At 49.7% G+C, this 26,746-nt stretch overlaps 1 protein-coding gene across 2 annotated transcripts in view; it reads left to right on the top strand.

Annotated features, from left to right (window-relative positions):
* Nucleotides 1–1,126: 1,126 nt before the first annotated feature.
* Nucleotides 1,127–26,746, top strand: part of RXRG (retinoid X receptor gamma) — a 38,632-nt gene continuing 13,012 nt past the window's right edge. The window contains exon 1 of one of the 2 annotated variants that reach the window (XM_054834386.1): nt 1,127–1,267. In XM_054834386.1, the coding sequence (XP_054690361.1) occupies nt 1,171–1,267 (97 nt within the window). In that variant the 5' untranslated portion in view covers nt 1,127–1,170. Of the gene's footprint in view, nt 1,268–17,651; nt 18,012–26,746 lie in introns of those variants that run through there. The other variant, XM_054834387.1, reaches the window with a different exon arrangement.

Genomic DNA, 26,746 nt, shown 5'->3' with positions numbered 1-26,746 from the left:
CCGAGGGGATTACAGCAACGCCAAGGCTCCAATTTCTGAAAGTCTCTGAAGGGAGAAGTTTTGAGATCACTTTGCACTCTGAGACCTGCATGTTTTCTTGCTGTAAATGTGGAGAAATCTAGGAGAGAGAGGTCATTAAAACCTCTTACTCACATCCCAGAGGAATATATTCTTTGTGCGGTTGTGCTGGGCCAGGCAGCACACAGTGTACAGGACGGGGCAGTGAAGTCAGAGTAACCCTGCCCTCTACAACCCCGGCGATGTTGACACAGCCTGAAGGGGAGCACAGAGGAGATGAGAGCCCGAGATTATCACTGCAGACAGGGGAGTGGAATGTCATTTGCTTGTAGCTCCTCTCCATCAGGACTGGTAAAATCCAAACACAGAAGGAAGACGCAGGCAGACGCCCACGCATGGTTTGAGAGTGTAACAGAGATAAGCAGGCACAGGGACAAAGCCAGGGGCTCTAACTTTAGCACAAGAAAAACTGGTTGCAGCACAGAGCTGGTTGTCTTCTGAAAGTCTTCTGGAGACAAGGGTCTGTCCAGGTCACCTGCAAGCAGCTAGTGACGCTGCCCAGGAATGCATACAGGACATTGCTCCCTTGTCACCTGCCCCCTCGGTCCTCAGACAGCTTCGGTGAGGCAAAAGCCAGCTACGCCTGGTCTCCACTGGGGTCCAGTGGCGATGTGGCTAACACTACCACCTTTGCAATGGCAAAATTTGTCATCAGATAGAGCGGGTATGCTTGCAGATGACAGAAAAAAGGCCAACTGGCAGAGAGGAGGAAAGCAGAACTGAGATGGATGCTCAGATGGGATGGCAGTTGTTTGCTTGGTTTTGTTCCATAAGGAGCCAGGGTTAGAAAAGAAATCGCTTCCAGGAGACACATTCTCAGCAGAGCAGCTTTGGAGCAACTCCTTTGCGTTGCAGGGCCTTTCCCAGGCAGCCTGTGCAGCCAGCCCTCCCCCCGGCATTGCAACATCTCTTGCTTTCCAAAGAGACAGGAGCCCAAAGAGCAAACACAGGAAACCCCAGCCCCGGTCAAGGTCTGGGAGGTAAATTTGTAACTTCGGACGGATTGTGAGGATGCTGCTCTGTAATATGTAAACACTCCTTTCTTTTTCCAACAGCCCAGCGCAGCGGGGAGCTGATTCCAAACCTCCCTTCATGGTTGAGTCCGCTGAACAGACAGGACGCAGGTTGGAAATGCAGCCGGGCACGCAGGCTCCTTATTCCCTGGAGACGGGCTCCTTCCCTCACTTCTGTAAGTCCTTGCCCTGACCCCACATGAATCTGCTTGCCCAGCCGCCTGTAGCAATAGGCACCAACTGAACAGAGCCTTTATGGGAGTTTAACCGAGGCGCCAGTTTTGGAAAGAAACCCTCATAGCACTGCGCTGCACTCTGCATTGCAGGAGGGAAAAGCTATTTAACAGGGGTGGTGGAGATGTGATGGGACAGATGGGCTGGGGAAGGAGGTGGCAGCTCTGTACCCAAAGGTCTCTGGTCTGATTTGGGGCAGGAAGATGGGTGAGATGAGCTTGCCAGGTCTCTTCCAGACCTGCTTTCTGTGAGTCTGTGCTTTCGTCCTGCAACGGAGGGAAAGAAAAGTGTCCAGAGTGTGGAAGGGGATACTACAGGGATGAGGGTGGCAATGGCTTATACTAAAGGAGTTCTGGGGATCAGCTTATAAAGGTTAATAAAGGACAGGTGGAAGTTACATGTAAAGCTAGTCAAGAATTTTCCATTAGAATAATACTTTTAAGAAAGTGATGTTTCTCCAAAAACTGAAGCTCTCCCTGGATAAATGTTGATTTTGTCAAATATATTGAATATGTGTCTGTGTATGTACAGAGAGAGAATTCCACTGGGAAAATGCCATAATACTCTAATTCATTTCAGATCCCTTTGAACCTGGTTTGTGTTTTGAACTGACTCAATGTGTTTCACTATCTCTGCTGCATATGAACTCTTTGCAATATATGTATAACAATGTTCTGACCAAAAGGAGTATATTTACTTGCCTTTATATATTTCCAAGTCACATAAAATGTAAAACAACAACTTCTGTTGCTGCTTTTGTAGTAAATATGTCACATACCAAGTTTAATTAGCATCAGCAGATGATACACTATTTGTCTGATTCCTGTATATGAGGTAAACCAGTGGCACAACACTGGAATTGATCTGGTCGGATGCAAAGTAACTGTTGCACGCAGGGCCGAATCCTGGGAATCCAAACCCACCTGTCTTGGGCAGATCAGAGGCCTGGAGGGACTGCAGTGAAGTTGCTTTCCCCCCATCTTTCACTCCCTTCCCTTTGCTACACGGAGCACGGCTGTCCTTAGTGTGTTTGAGCCAGGCTCAGGGGAAGGGGACTTTGGCAAAAGGCAGAACTGAGAGCTAGGGAGGAACTTGAAAGCATTTTGGAAAAACCACCTAGGCTTGTGCCTGCTGACATATAGCTCCCCACATGAACCCTGTGCGATTCTAGCGGGATTTCTGTAGTGCCACACAAATGGGGAGGCAATGCACAGCTGTAAGCCATCCTTGGTGCCTTTCTGTGTTGGCAGAAACCATGTTATAACCACCTGGGGCACTGAGGAATCATTGTCATTTTTAAAAATTCTATTTATTTATTTTTACAAGTACTCCAAACCGTCAACATATCTGGGTCTAAAGCACTTCCAGGGTGAGGGGAGTTTGGGTCAAATTCCACCAGTTTTGGAACAGTCACTGGCTTTTTACTGGGGTGATTCACTTTATACATGAGAAACTGCCAGCGAATGCCTGGATGCGAACAGCTCCATTTCCTACAGAAACCTGGACAAATAGGTGTGCATGTGAAGTGAAGGACAGAGAGAAAATGATGTTCAAGGCTCAGAGATCTAAAAAGCTGATCTGGGTCATGAGAGCCAGAAGGGCATCCACCCCACCAGCGCACCCTCATCCCTCAGGATGAAGGAGGGCTGCACAAAAGCCTTGCCTGGTGCTCAGCCCCACTCTCAGGTGTAGTTCCCAGACTCTGTTGTCTGGAAGCGATCCACAAAGGATTTGTCACCAGCTACAGCCAAGAGAGCCCCGAGTTGAAGTCTAGCGTGTGCTGCCAAAGCCAGCTTGCAGGTACTCACAGGTTAGCCCCTTCCACTCTGCATCTGTCAATAAAGCGAGCATCCTTCCCATCCTGACTTTTCCCAGCTGACCTTTTTAAGCACAGTTGCAGGTTCTGCCCGATCTTCCCTTTGACAGTTCTGAAGATTCATTCCGAACTTTGCAGAGGCAATTGGTTTACAGGAGAGATCAGCAACCTTTCATCAGTGCAGGGCTGGCCTGCCTTTCTCTTCCTCAAAGACAAGGTCACGCATGCCTGAAAACACTCAGGCAGGGAGCTGGGAGATGCTGCCTTTACAATGGACAAGATGGTTCCCTTTGGGCAGTGAGCTTGGAGCTGGCTTTTGCATGAGAAAGAAATTTCTGTATTGAAGTCAGGGAGCTGGGAAATCACAGGTGACTGAAACAATAGGAGCAAATCCTACTCCAACTTTCATGTAACTCCATTGACCTTCTAGGGAGAAAACTTTTATTGCTGAGCCTGCTCCTTGCAGCAGAGAGGGGACAGTAAAAGCCCTTTAATTAGCTGATGAGAAGGAGTTTTCTTCTAGGCTAGACCTAGAGTGTTGTAGCAGGCGTTATTGCAGTGGTAACAGTAGGGGAAAGGGTGGGTGAGTGGATGTTTATTGCAGGTGTTTTGAGTCTCCTCTTGGATCTACTTCAGCTGAAAACCCAAGGCCTTTTTATCCAGAGGATGAGGTTAGAGGATGGTTTGGAGTTAGATTTCTCTTCTCTTGCTGTGATCCTGTTTGGCTTCTCTCCTTGCTCCTGTTGCAGTAGCTTGCCAGGGTGATTCAGAAGTTGAGCTGATAGTCCTTACCTTGTATGATGCCTGGTTCTGCTTGAGTCTTGCTGTAAGTGCCTTGGTTGTGCTGAATAATATTGTACTGCCAAGTAGGTGCTGCCTCTCTGGGGAGGCGTGCTGGGCTGCCCTTGGGGAAGGGAGAGGATAAGGCAGCAGGGTGCTATCTCAAGGCTCACCCATGTGTGTGACAGTGCAGGCAGAGAGGAAGTCTCTGGGAAACTGCGATAATGCAATAAATGAGAGTAAAAATCCAGAATGTGCCAGGACGGGGAGGCACAGTGTGGTGGAGTGGTGCTTTGCTATGCCCTGCAAGCAACAGTGTGTAAGGTCTTCTCTATCTGGGTGATGTGAGCTGTCTGGAGTAGGTTTCTCTGTGCCCTCTCCTATGGAGGAGCATCACATAGGAGTGAGCCTGAAAAAGCAAAGCAGCAGTGTGGTAGCTCTGTGCCAGGATGCTAATGCCTGCTCTGTCCTTGATGTTGGTGGCTGCTGAGCACAGCTCTCCCCTCAGATGGGCCCTGCTGCCCTGTGGGTTTTCTGCAGCGCTCTTGTTTGCTTTCTTGTTATGGCTTTTTAACAGGAAGCCTTTGACACGATTCTGGCAGAAATTGCTCTTGCCTTGGCCTGCCCCTTCTGAGCTTTCTTCAGAAATGTTGTTGGATCCCAAATGAGACATTCTGGGGCCAGGGCTTGGATGGCCCTGTTACCTGTGAGGGGTGTTGGAGGTGGCGGCTGCGGTGTGGGGAGGCTGGGCTGCCTCCACACCCAACTGGCAGAAATCCTGTGCTGTCTGGAGTTTTACAAGGGCTTTATCTGTACTTTTTGGCATAGTTTATATTACTGTAATTATATATATATATTTATTACTAGAGGAAAGCCTCTGGTTTTGGTGCTTTGAGGAAGAGAAGCATAACACTACAAATCTAGTAGGTGAAGCTGTGTTCAGAGACCGAGAGAGGCTTGGGGGTGGATTCTTTTCTCCTTGGCACCAACCCTGCTGGGCTTGAGGGCACAAAGTCGAAGTACACAAGGAATCTGGATCTCCTAAAAACAAACAAGATCTGAGTTTGCAGTGCCTCAGCACCCTGGGGAGTACGTGGTGCGTCTGCTGTAAACCCAGAGCAGATGAAATTGGCTGGGGAGTTTGGCTGGTTTGAGGTGCAGGCTCACTCCTTCCCCTTGGGTCCGTCTCCTTGGGATCCCCAGCTTGAAAGGAAGGCATCAGAGCAAAGATGCCTCGGGCTGGGTACTGGGGGGCACGTTTGCTGGCATAGGAGCCAGCAAGGTTATAGGAGGATACAGCAGTGTTGTGGGAGGGAGGCTGCCTCTGTGTCTGGCTGGCCCTGGGGACAGTGAAGGAGTTAAATCCCACCCATTCTGCCCAATCAGTCTGGCTTGCCTGTAATAACCAATTAACGGAGTGTAATTGTGCAAATCCATATGTGGCAGTAATTACCAGGGAGATTAATGGATTCCTTCCTTTCTAAGCGGACCCCACCACAGCTTGCCAGTGTCCTCCCACCACCTGAAAGGACTCAGTGAGGGGGGAAAGCAGGAGCAGCTCTTCCCTGGACACTCTGTGATGAAGCTGAGCAGACAGGGAGGCCCATGGGGACTGCCCAGTGCTTGTTTAAATAACACTTTTCATCTCCCTGCGTTTCCTTACATACAGCTCGCTGCTCCCTGGCTCGGACCCGTGCTCCCAAGCACAGTTTGTGCCCAGCCTGCCAGAGTCTGGACTGCCGTGTCCCTGCCCTCCCCATTGTCCATTCATTCCCTGTTCCCCTTTTCCCTGTTTAGCCTAATTGCTGCAGAATATCGTGTTTGTTTGCCCTCTTCTTTTGTAGCTTTATTATTTTAGTTGCAATGGGTAATCCAGCAAACTGTTAAAGGCATACATGAGGCGAGGAGGGGACAGCAGGGCACTTGAGGCAGGTTTTCAAGCCAGGCAATGGAGTTGCATTTGGGTGATGGCAGCTTGAAGGCAGGCTGGGACTGCCACGTGCTTTAGGATGGGTTTTCTTAGGGATATATGGCCACAGAAGCACAGTGACCCTGGAGCAGGTGAATACTCCTCCCTCCGAATGCTGTGGGTGGAGAAACAGGGCACTGAGTCCTGCTAAGGGAGAAGGGGGTGCATTTGGGGACCTGTCCTTGGGTAGGTCACCACCTGGGCAGCATGGGCTCCTCCACAGTTGCACCAGCACCTTGAACAATCAAGATGCAAAACTGCCTGTCCCACTCAGCAGCCCTGGCCAGCCTTGCCTCTGCATCACACACGTGGGTCTGAGCCCTGCTGACCAGTGGTGCGGGGGGAGCTGGGAAGAGCTTGGCCCTGTTTCCGTGCTGAGTGATGATCCCCATTTGTGCAGAGAGTCAGCCCGTGGGGAGGGTTGATGTGCTGGCCATGGAGCCATCCATCCCTGGCTGCACGCACAGGGCTGCAGGTGCCCCAGCAGCGGCTGTGGTTGCTTAGCTGGGGATGGGGCAGGTGGCTGAGGAGCCAAGTTCCCTTTAGAGCCTGGCATGGCAGGGAGTGATTGCATCGCAGCTCCCATCAAGTATCCTTGCTGCCTTCCTCAGCAGGCCAAAAAAGTGATACTGGGGTTTGAACCTGGGTAATTTTTATTTTTTTTTTTAAGCCCCCTGTGTGTAGGCTGAGACTTGGGGTAGGACAGAGCTGTGTGTGCTGGGCGAGAGCATCCCGTGGGTCTAAAAAGCAACCAGACAGAGCCAGGCCAAAGGTCTGTCTTGCAAATGGTGGATGCTTGCAGGGGAGGTAGGAGCAGAGTGTGCTCAAGTGTCCTTCCTCCAGCAGGTATCTCCCAGCAGTCTGCCCTGAACCATTTGGCATCTTCCGTCAGTGATAACTGTGTGGGTCCAGGACTGGCTGCCCCCAAAATCTGTAGTAATATCTGCACAGACATCCTGCAGAGCACTGGCTGGCCCTTGCCTGGCTGTTCTCCGGTAGCCCTGGCCTCGTTTACTGCCACATACACAGTGATGGATGTAAATGACCTTTTTCTTATTGCTGACTTGTTACAAAGGCCAGGATTGTGGCTGGTCTGAGGGAACGGCTGTTCAAGGTGCTCAGCAGAGACATGAACAAGGCCAAGGAGGCTAACAGATGATGGGGGAGCTTTGGGGAGATCCTTGCCTGGAGGTGATGGGGAATTTACAGAAAGGTGCATCTTCCTAGAGGACAGGCAGAGGTGGAGAGCCCTGACAGAGATGCTGCTTTTGGGTCTGCTTGCTTGGGGTCCTGGGAGTCAGCCTGCACCGATAGCTGGGTTTAGCAAGAGGCACTGGGGCAGCCCTTGGGTATTGCAAATGGGATGGTTTTGTTTGTCAGAGAACTGTGTCCACTGGTGTCAGCTGAGGCCCTCGACTATTTTAGCTCTTCTGTTTCACCTGACCAAGGGTTCATCAGTACTCCTCTTCCCTTGCTGCTGTGTCATCCTAGGTTAGAGGTTACGTGTGCCAAAGCACAGCTTGTAAATGGGCCTGTTCTGCTTGCAGGAGCTGGAAGTAGCTCATGTCTTAGGGGAGCAGTCTTCTTGGAAAGCTTCCCACCTGGCACAGGTACCCGGGGGATTCAGAGAAGTACTTGGTGCACTGAGGGATAGGTTTTGCACAATTTCTGGGATGCTTGAATTGTTGGGTCTTTGTTGCCCTGGATTTTAGGTTCCAGGGCTGCAGGATTTAGTGGATAGGTATGATGTAAAAGCCTTGCTAATGAAATGAACTAGGGGAAACTGATTTGTGTGGGTATGGCTTGCCTCTTACCTGTCCAAAGTTCCCTGTGGGAACAGCCCTTGGCTTGTGCTGGCTCTCAAACTGTGCTTGGGAACCATCTGATGGAAAGTGCCAGGGACTGTGTTTACTACCAGCAGGACAGACCTTAGGATCATGTTTGTGTCCTGGTGCTGGTGAATTTACTGGTATAGATTAGCCTTTGGGGCTGTGCTGCTGGTTGGCAGCTGGAAAGCTTAAGACCTGAAAAGAGACTGGGCTCCAGATTTTTTTTTTTTTTAATGTTTGGCTAGCAGAGGAGACAGCTCTGTGTTGAAGAAGCTGCTCTGGAATCTTCAGGTCTTGCTTTTAAGAAACCTGCACATTGCATATTAAAAGTCAGCGCACATCAGTGCAGTGCCAGTACTCAGTGTGGATTGCTGCGCCTGCTTTGTCCCAGGCCCTTTTTCTTGTTTTTCTGCTTCTGCTGTGCAGAGGCTGCTCCTTCTGCTCAGAGGCTTGAAAGGACAGAGCTGAAACATGTGGCTGTGGGCAGGTGCTCGCTCCTTTCTCCCTCTTTCTACTGGGAAGAGGTTGGGGGGCAGAGAGCAGATATTTGACAGTGCGAGCAAATGTCATTCCACATCCCTGCAAATTCTTCACGCATTTGCTTCTTGCTGCTGTGCTGTCTTGGCTCTGCGTGGTGTGGTCTGGGCTAGTCTTGATACAGGGCTGTTCCTTTCTGTGGGGCACAGGGAATTTTGTCATGCTCATGTGGCTTTAAATACCAGTGGATTTTCCATTTGGTGCAGGGAAACGTGGCTTTTTGGAGGAGAATATATTTGAAATGCAATGGAGGGCACTGATGAGGAAAGGAATGCTCACTGTAGCTGGCTCCTTACCTGCCCTTTGGCTGCACAGGTGGGTGAAGGGTTTTAAACAGCTTCTACAGGGAAACATGGAGAGGAACTGATCTCGTGGGAGAAGGTTTTGGCTGAGTTTTGTGTTGTGTTTTTCTCCCTTTGGCTGCCACTGAAAGCTGAGTCCTAGGGGAAGGATGGCTGCTAGAAGAGATGAGGGATGTGTGTATCTGTCAGGGCAAGGCAAAGAGGTGGCTCGGTCCCCTGAATGTCAAACAGACCAGGCTGGCGGAGTCTGGAACTGATGTTGGTTGGATCTATAGAGAGATGATCACAAAATGAACCTGTTGGTTTTCTGTGAAGCGGAAGCTTGCATGGCTTAGGGGGCAGACCCAGACCATCACGAGTGGAGTTGTCGGAGCCACCAGTGCAGTCAGAGGCAGTGAGGTGGTTGTATCCCGCTTCTCCTGTCTTCTTACTGCTCTTTAATGAGGGGTATCTTTGGGCTCCAGTTCTACAGCATAGCATTGAACAGGGTGTGTCAATGATGTGGGCTGACTTATTGTTTTGGGGCTTTTTTGTGTGTGGTTTTTGGTTTGGTTTTTTTTTTTTCCCCTGGTGACTCAGAGGCATTGTAGGTGTGAGCTGGGGGCTTGCAGTGTGCAGAGTTGCTGTGCAGATAGTGCTAGGCCAGGGTTGCTGATCAGAGGATTTGAAGTGATGGAAACTTGTTCCAAGACTTGCTTGAAACTCAGCGGAGCTCAGGAGAGCCATCCCCAGGAAGATCATGTCATTGCAGAAACAGATGAGTCCTTTGTGCGTTAGAAGAGACAGCAAAGCGTTGAGAAACCTTCCTCTCCCTCTTTCATGCAGACACACTTGGGTTTTAGTGGTATTAGATTTCCTTCCTTGCTCTCAGGGGACCCAATAGACAGGCTGAAATCTGTTGGAAAAAGGCTAACTGAGCCAGTGGCATCTAAAGAAGTGAAGCAGAGGTGGGATCCAGGTGAGCTGCCTGGCTCCTGAGGAGCCGCAAGCATCCTAGGAAAGGGGCAGCAGCCCCACCACTCCACCATGGCTTGTAAAAATGCCTCGTTGACTGGAGCAAGGACTAAACTACAAAGACAGCTGGCTGAGAACACTAACCAAAGCTGTGCCTCAGTGATATGGTAGATGTGGCTTTTGGGCCCTTAGTCCAGATGAAAAATCTCAGTGGCCACATGATGCAAAGTGCTAATCTGGTGTAAATGCTGCCACCTTCAGATCTCTTTAAATTATAGTAATGGGCCAACTTGATAAGGCAGGTTTTATCCTGGATCAGGTATGCTGGCTGCCAGAGAGCAGATCGTATTGTAGACATAAAAGTGCAGGAGAGACAGGAGTGATTCAGTGAAAGCTGGAGTCCTTGCTATGGCATTAATATGACAGTGTGCAGTCTGATGTTTGCACCTGATCCAGGCAGTGCTCCATGGAGAAACCCAGTGTGAGCAAGCTTGAAGCTGTGGCCTTTCTGGTGTCATGGTTTTAACCCAGCAGGCAGCTAAAACAACCATGCAGCCGTTTGCTCACTCCCTGCCTCCCCCCCTCGTGCCCCCCGCCCCCCCCCCCAGTGGGATGGGGGAGACAATCGAAAAGAAAAAGGTTGAGATAAAGACAGTTTAATAGGACAGAGAAGGAAGGCAATGATGATAATAACAACAATAAAAGAATATACAAAACAAGCGATGCACAGCACAATTGCTCAGCACCCAGAACCAATACTCAGCTAGTTCTTGAGCCCACCTGCCTCCCGGCCCCCCTCCCAGTTACATACAGAGCATGACATCATATGGTATGGAATATCCCTTTGGCTAGTTTGGGTCAGCTGCCCTGGCTGTGTCCCCTCCCAGCTTCTTGGGCGTCCCCCCGTCTTCTCGTTGGCAGGGCAGTATGAGAAGCTGAAAAGTCCCTGACTGCTTGGCAACAACTACAAACATCAGTGTGTTATCAACATTATTCTCATCCTGAATCCAAACCACAGCACTATACCAGCTGCTAGGAAGAAAATTAACTCTATCCCTGCCAAAACCAGGACAGCTTGCTTGGAGAGAGCATGGATTGGAAATATAAAGGTATATGCTGATCTCCCATCTCCCATGGCAGGGTACAGAGGGGCCTGGATTGAGATGTCTTATGATGGCTATCAACATTCTGGGCTTTTGGGGCCTGGCTGCTGTGGCTGGGACCATGGGGACCAGGCTGTGGCTGGTGATGGCTACTGTGCCCTCAGCCATGAAGGTATTGGTGCTAGCCCCTGATGTGAAGCTGTTCGTCTTGGATGCCTCCAAGCCTTCCTCCCCTGAGAAAGGAGCTACTCAGAGCAGAAGTAACCCCTGTTACCTTGAACTCCAAGATATCTCCATTTGCCTGTCTGGTATAAATAGACCATCTGAGGCAGCTGGATGTGATGGAGATTGACAGGTTGTCTCTGGAGTTTTGCACTTGCTGAAGCAGGAGGAAATGTAAAAGCGTGAACGTGGGGATGCACAGAGTGAGAGTCACAAGCAAAGCCCCCAGCTGCACAGGAGGCTGTGGGGGATGCAGGTGGGAACCCTTTGTGGCCTTGTGCAGGGCACTGCTGTGACGAGACCTTCCCCACTCTGTGCTGAGCTCTGGTGGTCATCAACAAATGCAAGGTCCAGCAGATACCTTGTGTGGCTGGGCTGTCCCCTGCCACCTGTGTGCCACTCAGCTCAGGCCCTTGCCAAAGGAGGGGAATGTAGTCTTTTGGTCAGAGACCTGCCTTTGGATCTGAGTGACTTTAGCACCTGCCCATAGGTATCTTGGCTTCATTTGGTCCTCATCCTACCTGAAATCCTGGTTTTATAGCCTGGCTTGCTTCCTTGTGCCGCTGGCAAGAGAAATCAGGTGCTTACCTTGAAATGCAGAAGAATGTGTGACTCTCCCAGTTGCAGTATTGCGGTTCCTTTTTTTGTCTCTAGGATCTTTATTCCAGTAAAGCTAGAAAAGTGGAGTGACTTGTCTGAAAGTAGGCAGGGAGCCATGAGCTTCCAAACCCTGACCCAACCATTGCTCCGCGTTAGGATGCATGCCCAAAATTTTTATCTGGGGTGGTACAAATCTCCTGTATTATGGGCTTGCTTATTCCCCTGCAAACCCAACCCAAAGCAATGGATGCTTTTGACAAAAAAATATTTTCCGGAGGGTTCAAATGGCCTTTTTTTTTTTTTTCTTTGATTTCTTTGATTCACCTTCCCAGGAATACTTTGCTGCATGCTTTTCCATGACGCTACCGCTGCTGACCTTTCTGCTCTGGCAAGGGGGAGTCGCTGGGAAGCACATAGGCAGCGATTCTTCCCTGTTACAAAGGCCGGGATTGTTGGCAGCTTGATGCCCCAGAAAGTGTCTAATTGACTTGACTCTCTCTAGCTGGGCTTCAAATGGATTTTCTGCCTCAGGATATCTCGGCATTATAGTGGACCTGTTGTTTTTGCTCCTCGCATGATATTAAAAAGTGCATTGTTGGAGCAGAAAGGGTGAGTCAGAACGGATGTGCGGAGGGAGCTGCCTGTCGCCTTGCGAATGAGTGCCAGCACAGAGGAGTGGAGCGAGACGGGGTCACCTGCCACCCACAGTTAGGGGCCGAAAAGTTTCTTGGAGCATCCCAGAGAATGAGCTTGGCTTGATGGTATAGATGACACTTCATACTCGGAAATGGACAGATGTAAACCTGCCCTTTGCATCTCAGATAGGGAGCACTAGTATTAAAACATCTCCTCTAATAATTTTGCAATATTTGGCCATTCCAGTGCAGGCTTGGTCCCAGGTGCCCTCTGGGCTGAGCAGACGGCTTGCTCGGATGTCTCTGTCACCCTGTCATCTGGCACTCGTGCCTGGGAGCATCTCACCTGCATCTGTGTCAAAATGTGCTTGTACCACCACCGGTGCCTGCCTGGGAAGGGGGGTGGGTGGGTAATTCCCTGGGAGGAGTGGGCAGCTGGGCCCTGCAACCAGCAAAGCTGCTGGAGGCGCTTAGGCAGGCGTAAGAGGATTCGGTGACACCGCTGATTAGTGTTGAGGGCCTCATTAACCGTGCTGATAATTGAAGGTCTCCCAAGGTTTAAGCAGACTGATCTGCCCTCAGAGCCTGCTCTTGGCTGCATGGGACCGTGATTTTGCAAGGTAGGCAGCGCCCTCCCTGAAGCAGCCTGGCACTGGGGATGGTGGGCCATGTCCTCCATACCCTGGGGAGGGGACCCATGGTGGGTGGCAGCTGTAGGGCTCAGAGAGAAATGGGAAGGCCTGGCGAGGAGGAGAGGGCAGGTGTGTCTGTGGTGCTGCTGTTTGAATATGCTGCTGCTGGTAATTGCATTAGCCGGAGGAGGCTCTGTGGCTAATTTTATTAGCTTGGTGTCTGTGCTTATTGCTTTACAAGAGACAGCGGTGAGAAAGGGCAAGGCTGGGTGCAGAAGGGATGATGTGGTAGCTTCCTTCCTCTCCATCTCCAAGGGATCATAGGGGACACATTGCTTTTGTCTGTCCCAGGCCAATGCCAACTGGTACGGCAGATAGATGAGGTTGGTTCAGACCGTTGATTGCGTTGAGAAACCCGGATTCAAGTCCCTGCTCTGCCACTGACTTCCTGTTTAGTCCTGAGCATGTCACCTGATGTCTGCGTGGCCTCCCTTAGAGGCAAGCAGAGAGGGGAATGGGCATTTTGGCTCCTGGGCACTCAGCCTGGCAGCCCCTCTTGCACCTCACTAGCCATATGACAGGAGTCCCAGCTCTAACACCAGCACCCTGTGGGCAGTGGGTTTTCTCTGGGACTCTGTAGCTCTGAAGCAGCGTGCCAGGAGGGAGATGCATGTGCAGCTGTAGGGTTATGAGGGCTGCAACCTTTTTATTTGCATATGCTGTTGCCACATGCACAACCATAGGATGCCTCTGCCTTTAAATAGAGATGGGATGCGGGACTGATGGGATTCTCGGTCACGTTCGGAGTTTTCCTGGTTCAATCCAATGTGCAAGGAATAGGAACCATACTTAATCTCTAGATTTCATGGTTCTGGGGCAGGGTGGGATAAGATTATTCCACTTGAGGCTTTCACATGTTTGGAGTCTAGCTCCAGAGACCAGCATCTCAAAAGCCTTGACAGAGTAGTGCTAGGAGGTCTTTGAGATACTGTTCCAAGACACTGCTGAAATACTAGCTGCAGTATGTCAGCCTTGGAAAGCTAATGGGGAGGCGAGTGAGTCAGGGACCCAAACACAACGTTAGTATCTCGGTTGGCTTGAGTTGGCATTGCTTTGTCGGGAGTCCCACTGTGACTGATGCCCCCCAGGGTGTAGCTGCTGGATGACAGTCAGCAGCACCGAGTCCCACGGCAATGGTTTTCCTTCCTAAAATAACAGTGGCAGTTGTAATGTCTTCTCTTTTTACATAACAAAGAAGGGAAATAAAAAGCATTCACTAATTTGAAGCAGTGACTTGCGCTATTTCTAGTAGAAATTGAGGGGCTGCCTCTGTATCGTCCTGCAGTACCTCTTCAGAGAGACTGGGCTGGTTCCTCAAGTCTGTCACAGATTGATTTGGGTACAGGGGCTGGAACCTCTCTGTACCCCAAAACCCTTGGTGGTCCCCTAAATGAGTTGCCCAATGCTTTTTTTGTCTGAGGAAAAGGCTTGGAAGGGGTTTCCTTGGAGTTGCTCAGTGTGTGCATGTGTTCTGCAGCACTAAGCACTCACTAACCCAGATCTACTAAAAATCAATAAAGTAATCCACTTACTGCTTGGGACTGCCAACCTTTTTAAGGAGCTCAGAGCTGTTTTGTCATCTTTCCTCTTGCCTTTCTTCTAAGCTGGAAGAAAGAAAAGAGGGATGGAGAAGGGGATGCTGGCAGAGCTGGACTAAAATCAGGCTCTTTGCTCTGGGCAGATCAATAAAAATAATTCCCCACTAAAACTTCATTAGCATGGAATTAAAGCTGCTGAGATCCCGTGTGGTCAGTAAGAATTAATGCTACTACTAAATCTCAGCACAGTTGGCGCTTAAAGCGCAAAGCCCCTTCGTTGCTCACACTTCCCTGCCCCAGCGCTGCTGCGGCTGAACTGGCCGTGCAGCTGGCTCCGCTCCCGCTCTGCCCCACCGCTGCCCCGTGGGGACACAACCCTCTTGTCCAGCCTGAGGGCAAGGGACGAGCCAGGCTGAGATGGTGGCAAGGTGCAACTCAAGCAGGTGGAAGCAAAACTGTTGTGCAAGGGTGGATTTGTCTCTCAAAACAGTGGCTCAATTCTGAGCGCTGGTGGGGACCAGGGGGTTGATGGCCCTGGTGTGTCTCTGCAGGGTGACGGGCAGATGATGAGAAAAGTCTCTGGGTGGGTGCCGGACAGGCAGGCTTCCCATTGTGCCAGAGCTTTCCCTGACACAGGATCTGAGAAACATCCCTCTGGTAGGCTGTGCTTGAGGCTGCACAAAATCTCTCTTTTCTGTGGAGGTCTTGGATCTTATTGAGGGGGTGTGTGTGTGTGAAAATCACTTGTTTTGGAAGCAGATTGTTTGTTGGGGTTTTGATTGAAAAATGTTTCTTTCAGTCTTGTCACAGAGGAAAAAAAAAAAACAACTCGCCCTGCTGAGAAATCCAATTTTCTATCCAAAGATTGAAACAAGCCACCTTGCAGCAGGCTCCTCTGCATCGCCCTGGGTTTCTGCTTGCAGGGCCTTGGGGCATCCCTGCCTCATGCCTGGCTCTTGCCTCCTGCCCCTCACAAGGATCCTCAGCATGGCTGTTAAACGGACAGCACAGGAGGCAAAGCCAGCGTTATCCTGAAATAGCAAACTTTGCCTATGGGTTAGAATCCCTGTGTTTGCCACTTGGATTAGTACAGGGTGGAGAGGGTTTTGGAGGGACCCATAGGTGAGTGTGGGGCAGCCCCCACTGAAACAGGAGCTGTGCCTACAGCTCCGGCACCTGGATGTAGCTGTGGACACTTGGAGGAGGGCTGGCTCTTGCTGAGGACATTCACTGGGGATGTCCTTGTTGTATGTTGGGATGGTGGCAGGGGAGGACACAAACTCAGCTGAACAGGGAGAGGGGCAGGACATAGCACCACACAGATGCTGCTGTGTTATGCTCTTGTGCTGGTTATCAAACCCTCTGGTTTCCTTTCCCCAGAGCTCACAACCTGTGGCCTGTGAGTGGGGCGTGTAAGCATGCTGCTTGGCTGCCTCTGGAGCAGTTCTGCAGTGCCATTGCTGTTTGTGCAATAAAACAAATGAGATGTGAAAGGTGGCCAGATAGAAAATACAAGAGCGATCTCTTCTGCTTGTATTTCCCCTGCAAGACTGCAGTTACTTGTTTTTTGCCTCAGTAGAACCTACTCTGAATACTGATATCTTTTTTTTTTTTTTTTTAAACTGTGAGAAGAACCAGTGTGCATATACCTGGGCCACAGCTAATGGGCTACGCAGAACACTGATACATTTGCCTGCAAACCTTCTTGCTCCTGACACCAGTCTAGTTATTTATTCATTCTGCTAAGTGGAGATGTGCTCCCAAATGTTAGGCTCCTGTGCCCAGATAAATTCAAGTCCTGGAGTTGCTCTGATGTACCTGCTACCCATAAAGAGCTGCGCATCTGTGGCATGGTATCCTCCTGATATTGCACATTATCGGGTGCTCGCAAACAGATGCAGAGCAGAAATGGGAGGAAGTCAAGTCACCTTTTAAAAATAACTTTCAAATCATTAATGCGGGGGGGCGGGGGGAAAAACAAACCCTTCCCTTGCTTAAACTCTCTGGCTAGGGAGAAATGGGTATGTCAATGTCTGAGAGCCAAGCAAGAAACAGAGCTAACAGGGTAACCTTTCCTTCTGCACCCGCAATGCCTCGGGGCTGACAGCGCCTCAGTCAGCATTTGCCTGAGCTGCGGCTGGATGCTGTGAGCAGCTCTGCTGGCATATTGCATGCCTTTCCCTTGTAGCATGCTTAGTGCCAAAGGGCAGCATGGGCCCTCAGGTGTCCTGGAGGGGGCCAAGAGCTAGCAGGCCCCTGAAGGATGCCAAACATCCTAATCTGTTCTTCTCCCCCCCCCCCCCCCTTTTTTTTTTTTTCCTCACTGCTTGCACAGCATGCTCCCCATCCTGTATGCTGGGGTGGTTTGTGGCTTCTCTGGGAAGGCAGAGCCCCTTGCTGGCCCTGTGCCCCCTTTTTCTGCTGCACAGCTGGTACCAACGGCAGGGCTGCAACCTCCTCCTCCTCCAACAGGGCCCTGCACGTAAGTCATTGCAGACCTTGCTATCTGCTCACTTTATAACCTTAGGCAAAATTCCTCCCTCCTCCATTCCTTTGAGGTGACTTCATCCCAGGTCACCCAGATCAGAAACCAGCAGCAGTGGGCTGTGCTATTGCCTGCATCCCTGCCTCTCCCCAAAATTGCAGCAGTTGGGTAAGGGGGTTTGCCAGGCAGGGAACTGGGACTGCTCCCCCTCCAGAGTACCGGTCGCTGGAGGAGGCAGTGCTGGAGGCTGCATGTGGCTTTGCCCCGATCTGGCAACTGGCTGCTTATTTCTACCTGTTTCTGCAGTACTTCATTGTCAGGGTGAGTGGGCATTAAATTAAAGTTGTGGATGTACTGTCTGTGAAGCCTAATGCATTTTGTTGCTGTGGCTGTGAATGCTTTACTGACTGTATATGGCACAGATTGAGCCCCCTGGGAAGGTCCAGGTCCTCCTCAGCCTTGGCTGTGTTTCCTAGGGGTGACGGCAATCTGGCATCGCAGGGGCCACGACTTGGTGCCAGGAGCACAGCTGAGGCAAGGATCAGTGTGGGATGGGAGTGCAGAGCTCCCTGCCCTGCACAGCCCTAGCCCCTAAGCGGTGGGATGGCTGCACGTGTGCTCCTGCCCTGTCAGCTGGCCCATCCTTGGGGTGCCAGCTCCTCTGGGTGAGGGTTGGCCCTTCGCGTGTCCGGAAAACACCTCTGCATGGCTGTGACTAGTATAGCTAATAAACTGCATCGAGTCTTCACTGGTGGAAAAGCAAAGCATCTCCCTCCTTCCCCACGATGCTCCTCCCCTAAACAACTTAACCTCCCACCCTCCTCCCAATTTCTGATCTATACCGGAGCCGTCATGCATTGATCAGCATCTTGTCCGGGCGATTATGCTGTCCGGACAGTCTGCCGTGAATTCACAGGGAGCCGAGACAGCTGAGCACAGGAGCCAGCTCTGAGTGGCGGGGAACAAGAGCATGTCTCATCCTGGCGAGCAGCTGCCGCTGGCGTGAAGCGAGGATGAAGCCACAGGAGGAGGCAGCTGCCCCGGCACCCTCCGAGAGCCCCTGCTCCTGCAGAGCCATGTCCCGACCCCAGCGAGCTGTGCCATGCTCCGGGCAGCTTTGAAGCTAGAGGAGGCAGTTGTGTTTGAAAAGGCAAGGGATGAACTGAAGATTAAACATGTATGGGAATTATCCTCACTTCATTAAGTTTCCTGCGGGCTTTGGCAGTAAGTATTTTACTTGTGTTTGCAATCTGTGCCTTCTGGGTTAGGTGGAGGAACTGATCCCACAGTAGGAGTATGGGGGGGGAGGTAAAGGGAATTTAAAAACATATTTAACCTATCTCCTGTGTGGCTGTAACTTATGGTGCCTTGTGCTTGTGATTGAAGCTGTGCTGTGAACTTAGCACAGCCAAACCAAGCTGCCTGAAATTATGCAGGCTTGTGTCAAACCCTGACTCTTTGCTCTGAAGTTTAGTACATGGCATTTGAGATACGTGTATGTGTTTGCGTGTGATGAACTGAATCTATTTATTGAAAGAACAGGATCAAACCAAATAAGTATCTTTCCAATTGTATTTTTATTAAGTTGTTGGAAGGAAAAATTACTCTTAGAACATAAAACAGCCCCCAAGAAAATCTAAAGAAGGCTCTTTCCTTGCCTGGTGATCATCTCCTGCCCTTGTGACACAGATACCACCATAATCGTGTGAAGCTGTGTCAGATTAGCCAAATGAGGCTGCACAGTGAGACAGGGGTCTGCAAACGGCTGTGAGCTGCCATACCTCCGCGCACGCCAGCCGTGTGTCAGCCCCAATTGCAGAAACCAGAACCGCTCTTGGGAAACGGGCTTTGCAATTATTGGGGCTCGCTCTTTTATTTTTATCTAAAGTTATTCCTCTTGTCCTAACATGGGGGATGTGTAAGGGGAATGGGTTGAGGAGCCACAGGGTGCTCCCCAAGCGAGGCAGGGAGTGGGCAGGTTGGAGTGCTTGGCTGCAAGGGGCTGGGAGCACCTGCGTGTTGGCTGCTAGCAAAATATTGATGCTGCTCCAGGGAAGTTAAAGTGCGTTGATGCTTGTGGACCTGCAAAGACTTAGTATCTCTGGAAAACTCCTCAAGTTGTTCCAGGCCCTTTTAACCAGGTGGGTAAATGCCTCCAGGACTCGCTCTGGCAGCCCCCAGGCTGTACACATCAATCTGTTTCTTCTCTGCTAGAGAAGAGATTTGTGCAGACACTGGATTGCACATGGAATGTTCCTGCTATATGCATATCTTTTTTCCTCCCTCTTGCACCAAATGCTCACCTCTGGTAATTCTCCAACTCCAGAAAAGTCATTGGTATTGCATCAAGTCATCCCCAAGTTTCACAAGCGCTTGAATTTCCAAAATACCTTTTTTAGACAGTTTCTGCAGAAAAGAGACGACTCATTGGAAGAATCTATTGCTCACTGGTGTTTTTAAGAAACAAGCAAAGACAAGCCAAACTCTCTCCTATTGCTGCAATGAGAGTGAAACAATGGGAGTGTTATTTGTGTTTAATTTGTTGAGTATTACAAATTTACAAGGAAGCGAAGGAAAAGTGATATTGAAACTGATATTCGCAGGCACAGATCCCTGTAGAGACAGGGGTCACAGCTCTTAGCAGAGCCTTTGGGAGATTTCTAGGGGAGGAAATTGGTAGTAGGAGCAGAGGTATTTCTGCTCCACCAACGCAGGCGAAGGCGCTATTCTCCAGCCCACCAACAGTTCAATACACTGGGACTTTTAACTTTCATTTAAAAATATATTTAACTGGTGTTTTAACCTGCTTCTAACTTGGTTTAGAAAAACTGAAGTTCACCTGCAGAAAACACCTCTGTCAGACCTGCAAAAGCATTGGCCAAGTTTTGTTTTGGCTGCTTTAAACCAGTTGCTCTGGCCTGTCCTATGCTCCCTGGATGCTATAGAACTGCTGGTCACTGCTCACATGTACTCTGCCCTCAAAGCTAGAGGACTTCCATGCTCCTGAGGCAGCTTGAAGGGTCTGGGGGTTGCCTTTCCCTGGGTTGTTCGGTCTGCAGAAAGGGATTTCTGGCTGTTTGAGAAGGCAATTGCTGCTCTGGCCAGGCAACTTCAGGGCTGTGTGAGAGGCACTTGGGTTTTGAGAGGGATGAAGCAGGATGGATCGTGGTGACCACTGATGGGGGGTTGGTGTGTGTGGCAGCTTCCCGCTGCCTTGGGTTCCTCACCACAAAGCCCATGCAGGCAACCTGCATCTCTGGCAGGTCTGCAAAATGTTCATTGTCTTTGTTGCTCCCCCCTTGTTTAAAAATAGCTAGGAAACTGTTCCATGTCCTGCCTGCGCTGTCACCATGTGGAAGAGGGCAGTGTCCACACTAGACTGTCAGCTTGTTGCATTCATTGTTCTTGCGCTGTGTTGCTGGAGAACAGAACTAAGGTGATGTGGCTGCTCCTGTTCAGCGTGTCTAGCTCTTATTGTGTTCAGATTTGCTTTAGCTCTGAAATTCTGGGCTTAATTTTGAGCATAACAGCAGGGGAAAAAAAAGTACGTGTTGTACGTATTTGCTTTCTTCTTTTTTGCCTTCAAGTAACTGTTATGTATGCCTTAATTTTATCTGCATTCACATTAGAAATAAGGTACATGTTTTTCTTAGTGTGTATAACTGTCACTTTGATCTTAAATGTCTGAATAACACTATCAAATTTGTCTCAGAATGTACGTACACAAATTGGTAATAGGCACATCATTTCTGATGAAAAAAGGACAGTCAAACTCTGAAGCGTCACAGATGAGTTTGTAGAGTAGCAGGGAAGTGTTCAGATGAGTCACCCTTACACATCTAAAGGAGGAGATGCGCACTAAGGCGGATGGATTTGCCTTCATAGCCTGGGCTGTAGAAGCAAGCAAAGGGCTTCAAAATGTGGTTTTTATCCTCCAGAAAGATGCATTTCATCCGGAGCCCAGCTCCCAGGGCAAGGAAGGATGCTGTGCTGGCTGTCCTCTCTCTCTCTGAGCACTCTGGCACAGTTGGTTGGGGACAAGAACTAACTTGGCTCTTCCACAAAGTCTCTTTTATTAGTACTCGTGTAACTTGGCCTGTGGCCACGCCACCTCCGGCTGCAATCTTGTTCAGCTCTCCCAAGCAAAGCGGGGTTAGGCCAGGTCGTTTGGGGGATAGGAAGAGTTGCAGAGGAAAACCCATGCTGTGTCCAGAGAGGGGGTTGCTGCCCAGCTGTTTGACACCTTTTCACCCATCACAGTCCCAGGTTTTGTGACCTGTAGGGTGCTTTTTCCCTGGGTGTCACAGCTTGCCATGTCTGTACCTATAACTGCATGTGTGAAGATGGAAGAAGGCTCTGTCCCAGCAAAGGTGTGAGAAAATCCAGTGACTGGGCAACTTCTGCAGCGAGGGAAATGCAGGTGGTGGGGGTTTTGGTTTTAATTTTTTTTATGTTCTTTTTCTTTAAGCAGGAGACGCTTGCCTTCAATTGCCTGGGCAGTCACAGAGCCTGCAGCCAGTGGGATCCTTTCTGGTGGGGACCTGTAGTCTCTCCAGGAGTTTAAAGACCACTGTAGGAATTTGTGCATGTTTTTTCCTGGTGGATGCTGTGCTGGAGATCCCACTGCCCAGGTGGGAAATCTGATCAGACAATCATGAAAAACCTTCAGGCCTCAAATTCAACAACTTTTTTTTTCTTTGGGCATGAGAAACTTTATCCAATGCTTGCGTATTACTGTGGTTACCAGGGGGATGTGATACCTTGTTAGGGTGAGTAAAATTGGCTTCTAGTCCCTATTTTAATTATATGACAAGCAGTTGTTAAAGGAGTCCTTGGCTGGCAAGATCACAGTGTAATGCATGGTTCCTGGCAAAGCCTGTGTAGCTTCTGTGGATTTTGCTCCTTCCCTCCCTCCTCCTTAGCTTGGCTTCCTGGAGAGGAGAATATGGGGTTTCACTGCAGGTGCGTCTTGTCCAAATGTCCTTGGACAAGCTATTGATCCGCTGTCCAATTTCAGTCAAATCAGACCAAGACCTCAAAATAGCATCTGATGCTGAGCCTGCACCAGGACACGTGAAAGTCTTGTGTGCTTCAGCATGCCGCTTCTTGTGATCCAGGTTTTGGGTGGTCCCTGTTTGCAAGGGCAATACAGGAGCATCACCTGAGAGGAGAGGGAGCAGCTCTTCCCACTGTCTGGAGAGCTGAGGGAAACTTTCTCCTGCCCTGTGCAGATCCCTGTTGCAAAAGCCCCTGCTGACATATGTGCCAGCACACCTCCAAAAATTTTTGCTCCTTCATGATGTTAGCTGGCAGGGGAAGGTTGCATTATTTATTGACTCAGAGTTGAGTGGAAAGATGGAAGAGCAAAGGTTACTGGACCTTAAAAGTGAGGTGAAAACAATAACCTTTCTGTAGGATATTAGCATGGCAATCTGTACTGCCTGTGGAAATCTGCGTGGACAGTTAAAAATATCACCAGAAAGGGAATAGTTTTTCAGTTTAGTTGCCATGTATTAAATAAAAACTACTTCTGCAGTCGCAGCAGCAAAACTTGGTTTGATTCCAGTTAACATGGGATGCTACATAACTGCATCCAGTTTCAGGAGTGTTTCTCGCAGGTATTTCCCCTTGAAGGTCGTCCCCAAGGACGAGTTGCCTGCCAAGCTGTACCTCCCACGCACGCCCGTGCTCCTCTGCTGAAATCAGCCCTTCTCCATGTGTCTCTTCCCACTTCTTGGTGCTCTCTGATCTGCGGAGGATGAAGTATCTGCGAAGTTTCACTAGTCATGTGTCAGGCAGGGCAGCTAGCACCTTTAATCGTTCATGCCAATGAACAATTTCTGTGTATATCTGAGGCCTTAGAAGCACAAGCATATTCTTCATTATTTGAACAGTTTATTCCATCTTTGTATTCTCAGATTAAAAACAAAACTGTGAAGGTTGAAAGTATCGTCATCTCTAGACTTGCCAGGGATCTGCAGGTCTGAGGAGGTAGGATTGCTTTAGGCTTTAATTGAAGAAAGACCTCAGTGTTTAACATGGATACCTTTCTTCTCAAGGCTTTGCTAGGGGTTAGAGCTGAAGGGCATTGACCAAAACAAACTTGCGTCCCATGTTGGTTAACTAGATGCTGTGTGTAGGACTTGGATGTTTCTGGTCCCTGTGTGTTCTCATTCCACTTTCTGCTCCAACGTAATTGCTGAGACTGGTATTTCCTGCTGTAATTTGGGTGAAAATCAAGACAGCTTTATTGGTCGCAGGCTGGACACTTCTGTTTCCACTGCCTTTGCCGAGGCATTTGTGGTTGCTTGTGCACTCTTGCAGGTTGTCTCTGCTTCCTCGTCTGGGCTAGCTTTACCTGTGAAGTGCTCACAGCACAGGGGTATCCAAGCTGGCTTTATTGAGCCAGCATTGGTCCTGGACCAGTTTAACTGCGTTAGCCCATACCTGGCTGTTTAGCATTGGTGTGGTGGATCTGGAGCTCTGTGTTCTGCAGGTGCATCTGTTGAACACCTACACATCTGCTATGAAGTAGACAGCGTTCATCTATTTCAAATTTCATGAGGCTGTTTATGCAAGTTTCCCACCCCTGGACTAGGATCTTGTGAAGCTGAATGTGAAACACAGATGGAAGTGGAGTATCAAACTTTGTGTCCTTGCTTGGCTTCAGTGGCTGGTGGGTCAATGTAATGCTGTTGCTTATGTCCTCAATGGCACTGTTTTTAAAATGCAGAGACTTGAGTGGTTCTTAGGGTCTTCCCTCATTATTTTTTCAGATGTCAGCCGTTGTCTGTGCTGAGATTAGATATGACACTTATTCTGAATGGTAAAGCAACAGGATGGACACTGTGTCTGCGCGCACACTTCCAACCCATGGCCGCTCTCTGCCGCAAGCAATGTGATGCATTTGCAGAGGCAGTTTGAAACAGCGAAGCACTCAGAAGCAAGTTTCTTCTTTTTAAACTTTGCTTTCTACAAAGAGAAGGCTTAAGCGCATGCACGTTTGTACAAGAGAGCTTGTGGGGGGGTTGACTGAGGCACTGGGTTCTCTGAAGCACTGCATTTTTGTAGTGGAGACATCGGAGAATCCACACAAGGTAATTCCCTCCTGTTCTCTCTTCCTCTGCTCCTCCAGGAGAGAAATAAATACAATATCAGGCTTCTCTGAACCTCTCTTCAGGAAGCTACCTGTCCAAGCATTAATGTGGAGTAGGGGAGATGGGGAAAAAGATATAAACAGCCCCATTTGTGGATCAGAAATAAGCTGGTCTTGAATCTGGAGTAGGTGGTTAAAAGCAGCAGCAAGCCCTGATGCTTGTTGTGGGGTCTCAGCCGGTCTCCCCCAGCAGACGTGGGGGACCTGTCTGGTCTGGGAGCCACGTTCGGTGCTCGCGGGCAGGGGCTGTGCAAGCCGCAGAGCCCTCACCTTCCGATGCAGGGCTGCCCTCCGCTCCGTGGGGCTCTGCCACAGCTGGCTGAATCCCCGGCATCGCTTGTCACCTCGCATTACCTGACAGACAGACTCCGGGCCCGCTTTGGCCTGTGTAAATGTCACCTGTGCCGAATGCCACTGCAGAGGCGGAGGCGGCCAGCTACAGCTGGCACGCAGGACCGAGTCCCATCTCCCCAGTGCCCCCCGCTCTGTCCCAGAGCTGTTTCCCCACTTCAGAGTAGCTCCTTGCTGGTCCCGCTCTGCTGCTGTGCTGATGTTTCTGTTTGTCCCCCAGATGACAGGAGAAAATACCTCGAGGAAAGCCGTGCCATCCCTGCGAGCCCACTGCCTTTCTGGTTGCTTTCTGTTGGGAGATGCATGTCACTGTTTTCAACCAGAATGAGTCCGACTTCCAATCTCTGCTGTTTGCACTGTCCCAGCCAGCCTGGCTCCTTTATACTGAAACAACTTTGGGGGTACTCAGCTCAGGTAATTAGTAACCCCAGCGTCAAGGACGCTTTGACATGGCTCTTCCTGCACACCTTCTGCCAGCCGTGCAAATCGTTCCTCGCATGAGCTGATAACCTGGTAGCAGTCACATCTTACATCCCTCTTGGAGCTCTTCCACCTGAAAATGAGAAGCTGAGAGGAGTATTTCCCCAGGTGTGGAGCATGTATTTCTGTTCCCTTGGGGACCAACTCAGCAAACTTATCCCAGGGAAGGACCGGAAGTCAAAGTTTGGACCAAAAAGTTTGGTCAAAGTTGCAGGAGTGCTTTGCTTTGATTTCCTCCCCTCTCCCCAGCCCATATGCACCCTTTTCTAAATAGGGTTTGTATTGCAGTTTATAACAAATGAATAAAAATTGTTCATTGGTAAATGGAAAGTTAACGTGGATGGTTTAGACCAAGGGGTTTGTCACAGCCTTGGCAGGACAGTGTGGCCAGGCACTGTGGGAACAAGTATGTTAACTCTGGTTTGTGTTGTGAGGCCCTGGCAGAGCCTGGCTTTACACCTGTGTGCTCTTCAGTAGATATTTTCATTTATCCATCCATCTCCACCAGCAAACACTCCTTCATGCATTCATGCTTCCTCTTTGGTGTCTTGTTGCTGGGGGTGAGAGGGGAAGGCACAAGCCCTCCAGGCTTCCTGGCTTCAACTTTTGATCCCATCCTGGGTCTAGGGGATTCCTCTGGATTTCTCCGGCCATAGCCCTTGAACAGTTGCCTCTTGGCATGGACACAAGCACACCATGGGGCTTGCCTGGCAAGCACCCTCCTTGGGTGAAAGCCTTGCTCTGGGTCCTTATGAAACCCGGAGCCCTTCTATTGGAGAAACATTACTGGTGACAGCGTTTCTGTAAGGTCTGGTGTAAATGCAAACAGTTAAATAACTCTCCTGGGAGTCTTACTGGTTTAAATCTTTTTCATAATACTTTCAAAATATGCCCTTTTCTGTGTTAATGGAAAAGGATGAAGAATCATTCTTCTCCTTAGCTGTCCTGATGTGATAGATTTCGTCCCAGTCTCCCCTTCAGTGGTTTATTTTCCAAGCTGAAGAATCCTCAAAGGCGGTGGTTTTTATCTAGGTGTTTAAAGAGGCATAAAACCAATTTCTTTATAAGTCTGTGCTACAGATGCTGCAGAGGACTGCATGCTATGGTACCACACTACTTGCAGGTGATGAAAAATGCATTTGCTTTTCTCTGAAGCTGACAATGGCGCAAGTCAGGATGCTTCTTTTAAGTCGCAGGAAACAACCAGGGCGCCCCTGTGAGCTGAGCGCTTTGGTAAGGTGGGGGCCAGGCAAACAGCACATCTTTAGCCTGCTGCTAAAGGCTCTCCTGGCAGCTGTCTCTAGGGCTGAAGGCTTTTGCGCTTGGGAACCATTACAAGGTAGGGATTTCGTTGTCTACTACCGGAAAACAGGCAGCGTGTCTCCATGATGGTGGGGGGGGATGTGGGGTGACTGTCTCCAGCAGCAGGCAGGAGCCCTGGCTCTGCCTCCAGACCATCTCGCTGCCTCCAAGGCTTCTGCTGTTGTCATTGAGCCGGCTTCCTCTTGCTGCACATCGCTTTCCCACTGGGAGAATTGATCCAAAAAGCCAAAGCAAGAATTGACAAAGACCTTTTCTCCCCCTCCCTCTGCAGAATTAAGTCTGAAGTGGGTTGATAACGGCGGATCGAGTCCTCCTTGACTCTGACAAATGTCTTTAATGTTATTCAGCAAGCTGACCTTTTCCCGTCTTTATTGTGCATCTTCCCTTTGAATCAGATTTGATTGTTACTTCAGGTAAAATAACAAACACTGTCACGTAAATAACTTTGCAGTAATGTTAAAAGGAGGAAAAAAATCCAAACAAACAAAACACCAAAGCACTGCCTTACTTGCAAATGCAATGGGAACAAGCATCCTCTGTGCCAGCCATGGAAAACCAACTATGTGACCTTCCCAGACAACATCTTTGCCTTCCTACTCCAGGGAGTGATCTCCTGTGTTGAAAAACTAACAGAGAAACAATGGTTCAT

The sequence above is a fragment of the Grus americana genome, chromosome 8, assembly GCF_028858705.1.
Source record: "Grus americana isolate bGruAme1 chromosome 8, bGruAme1.mat, whole genome shotgun sequence".
Taxonomy (NCBI): domain Eukaryota; kingdom Metazoa; phylum Chordata; class Aves; order Gruiformes; family Gruidae; genus Grus; species Grus americana.
The sequence above is the reverse complement of the archived record's forward strand: the minus strand, read 5'-3'. Positions and strand labels throughout refer to the sequence as shown.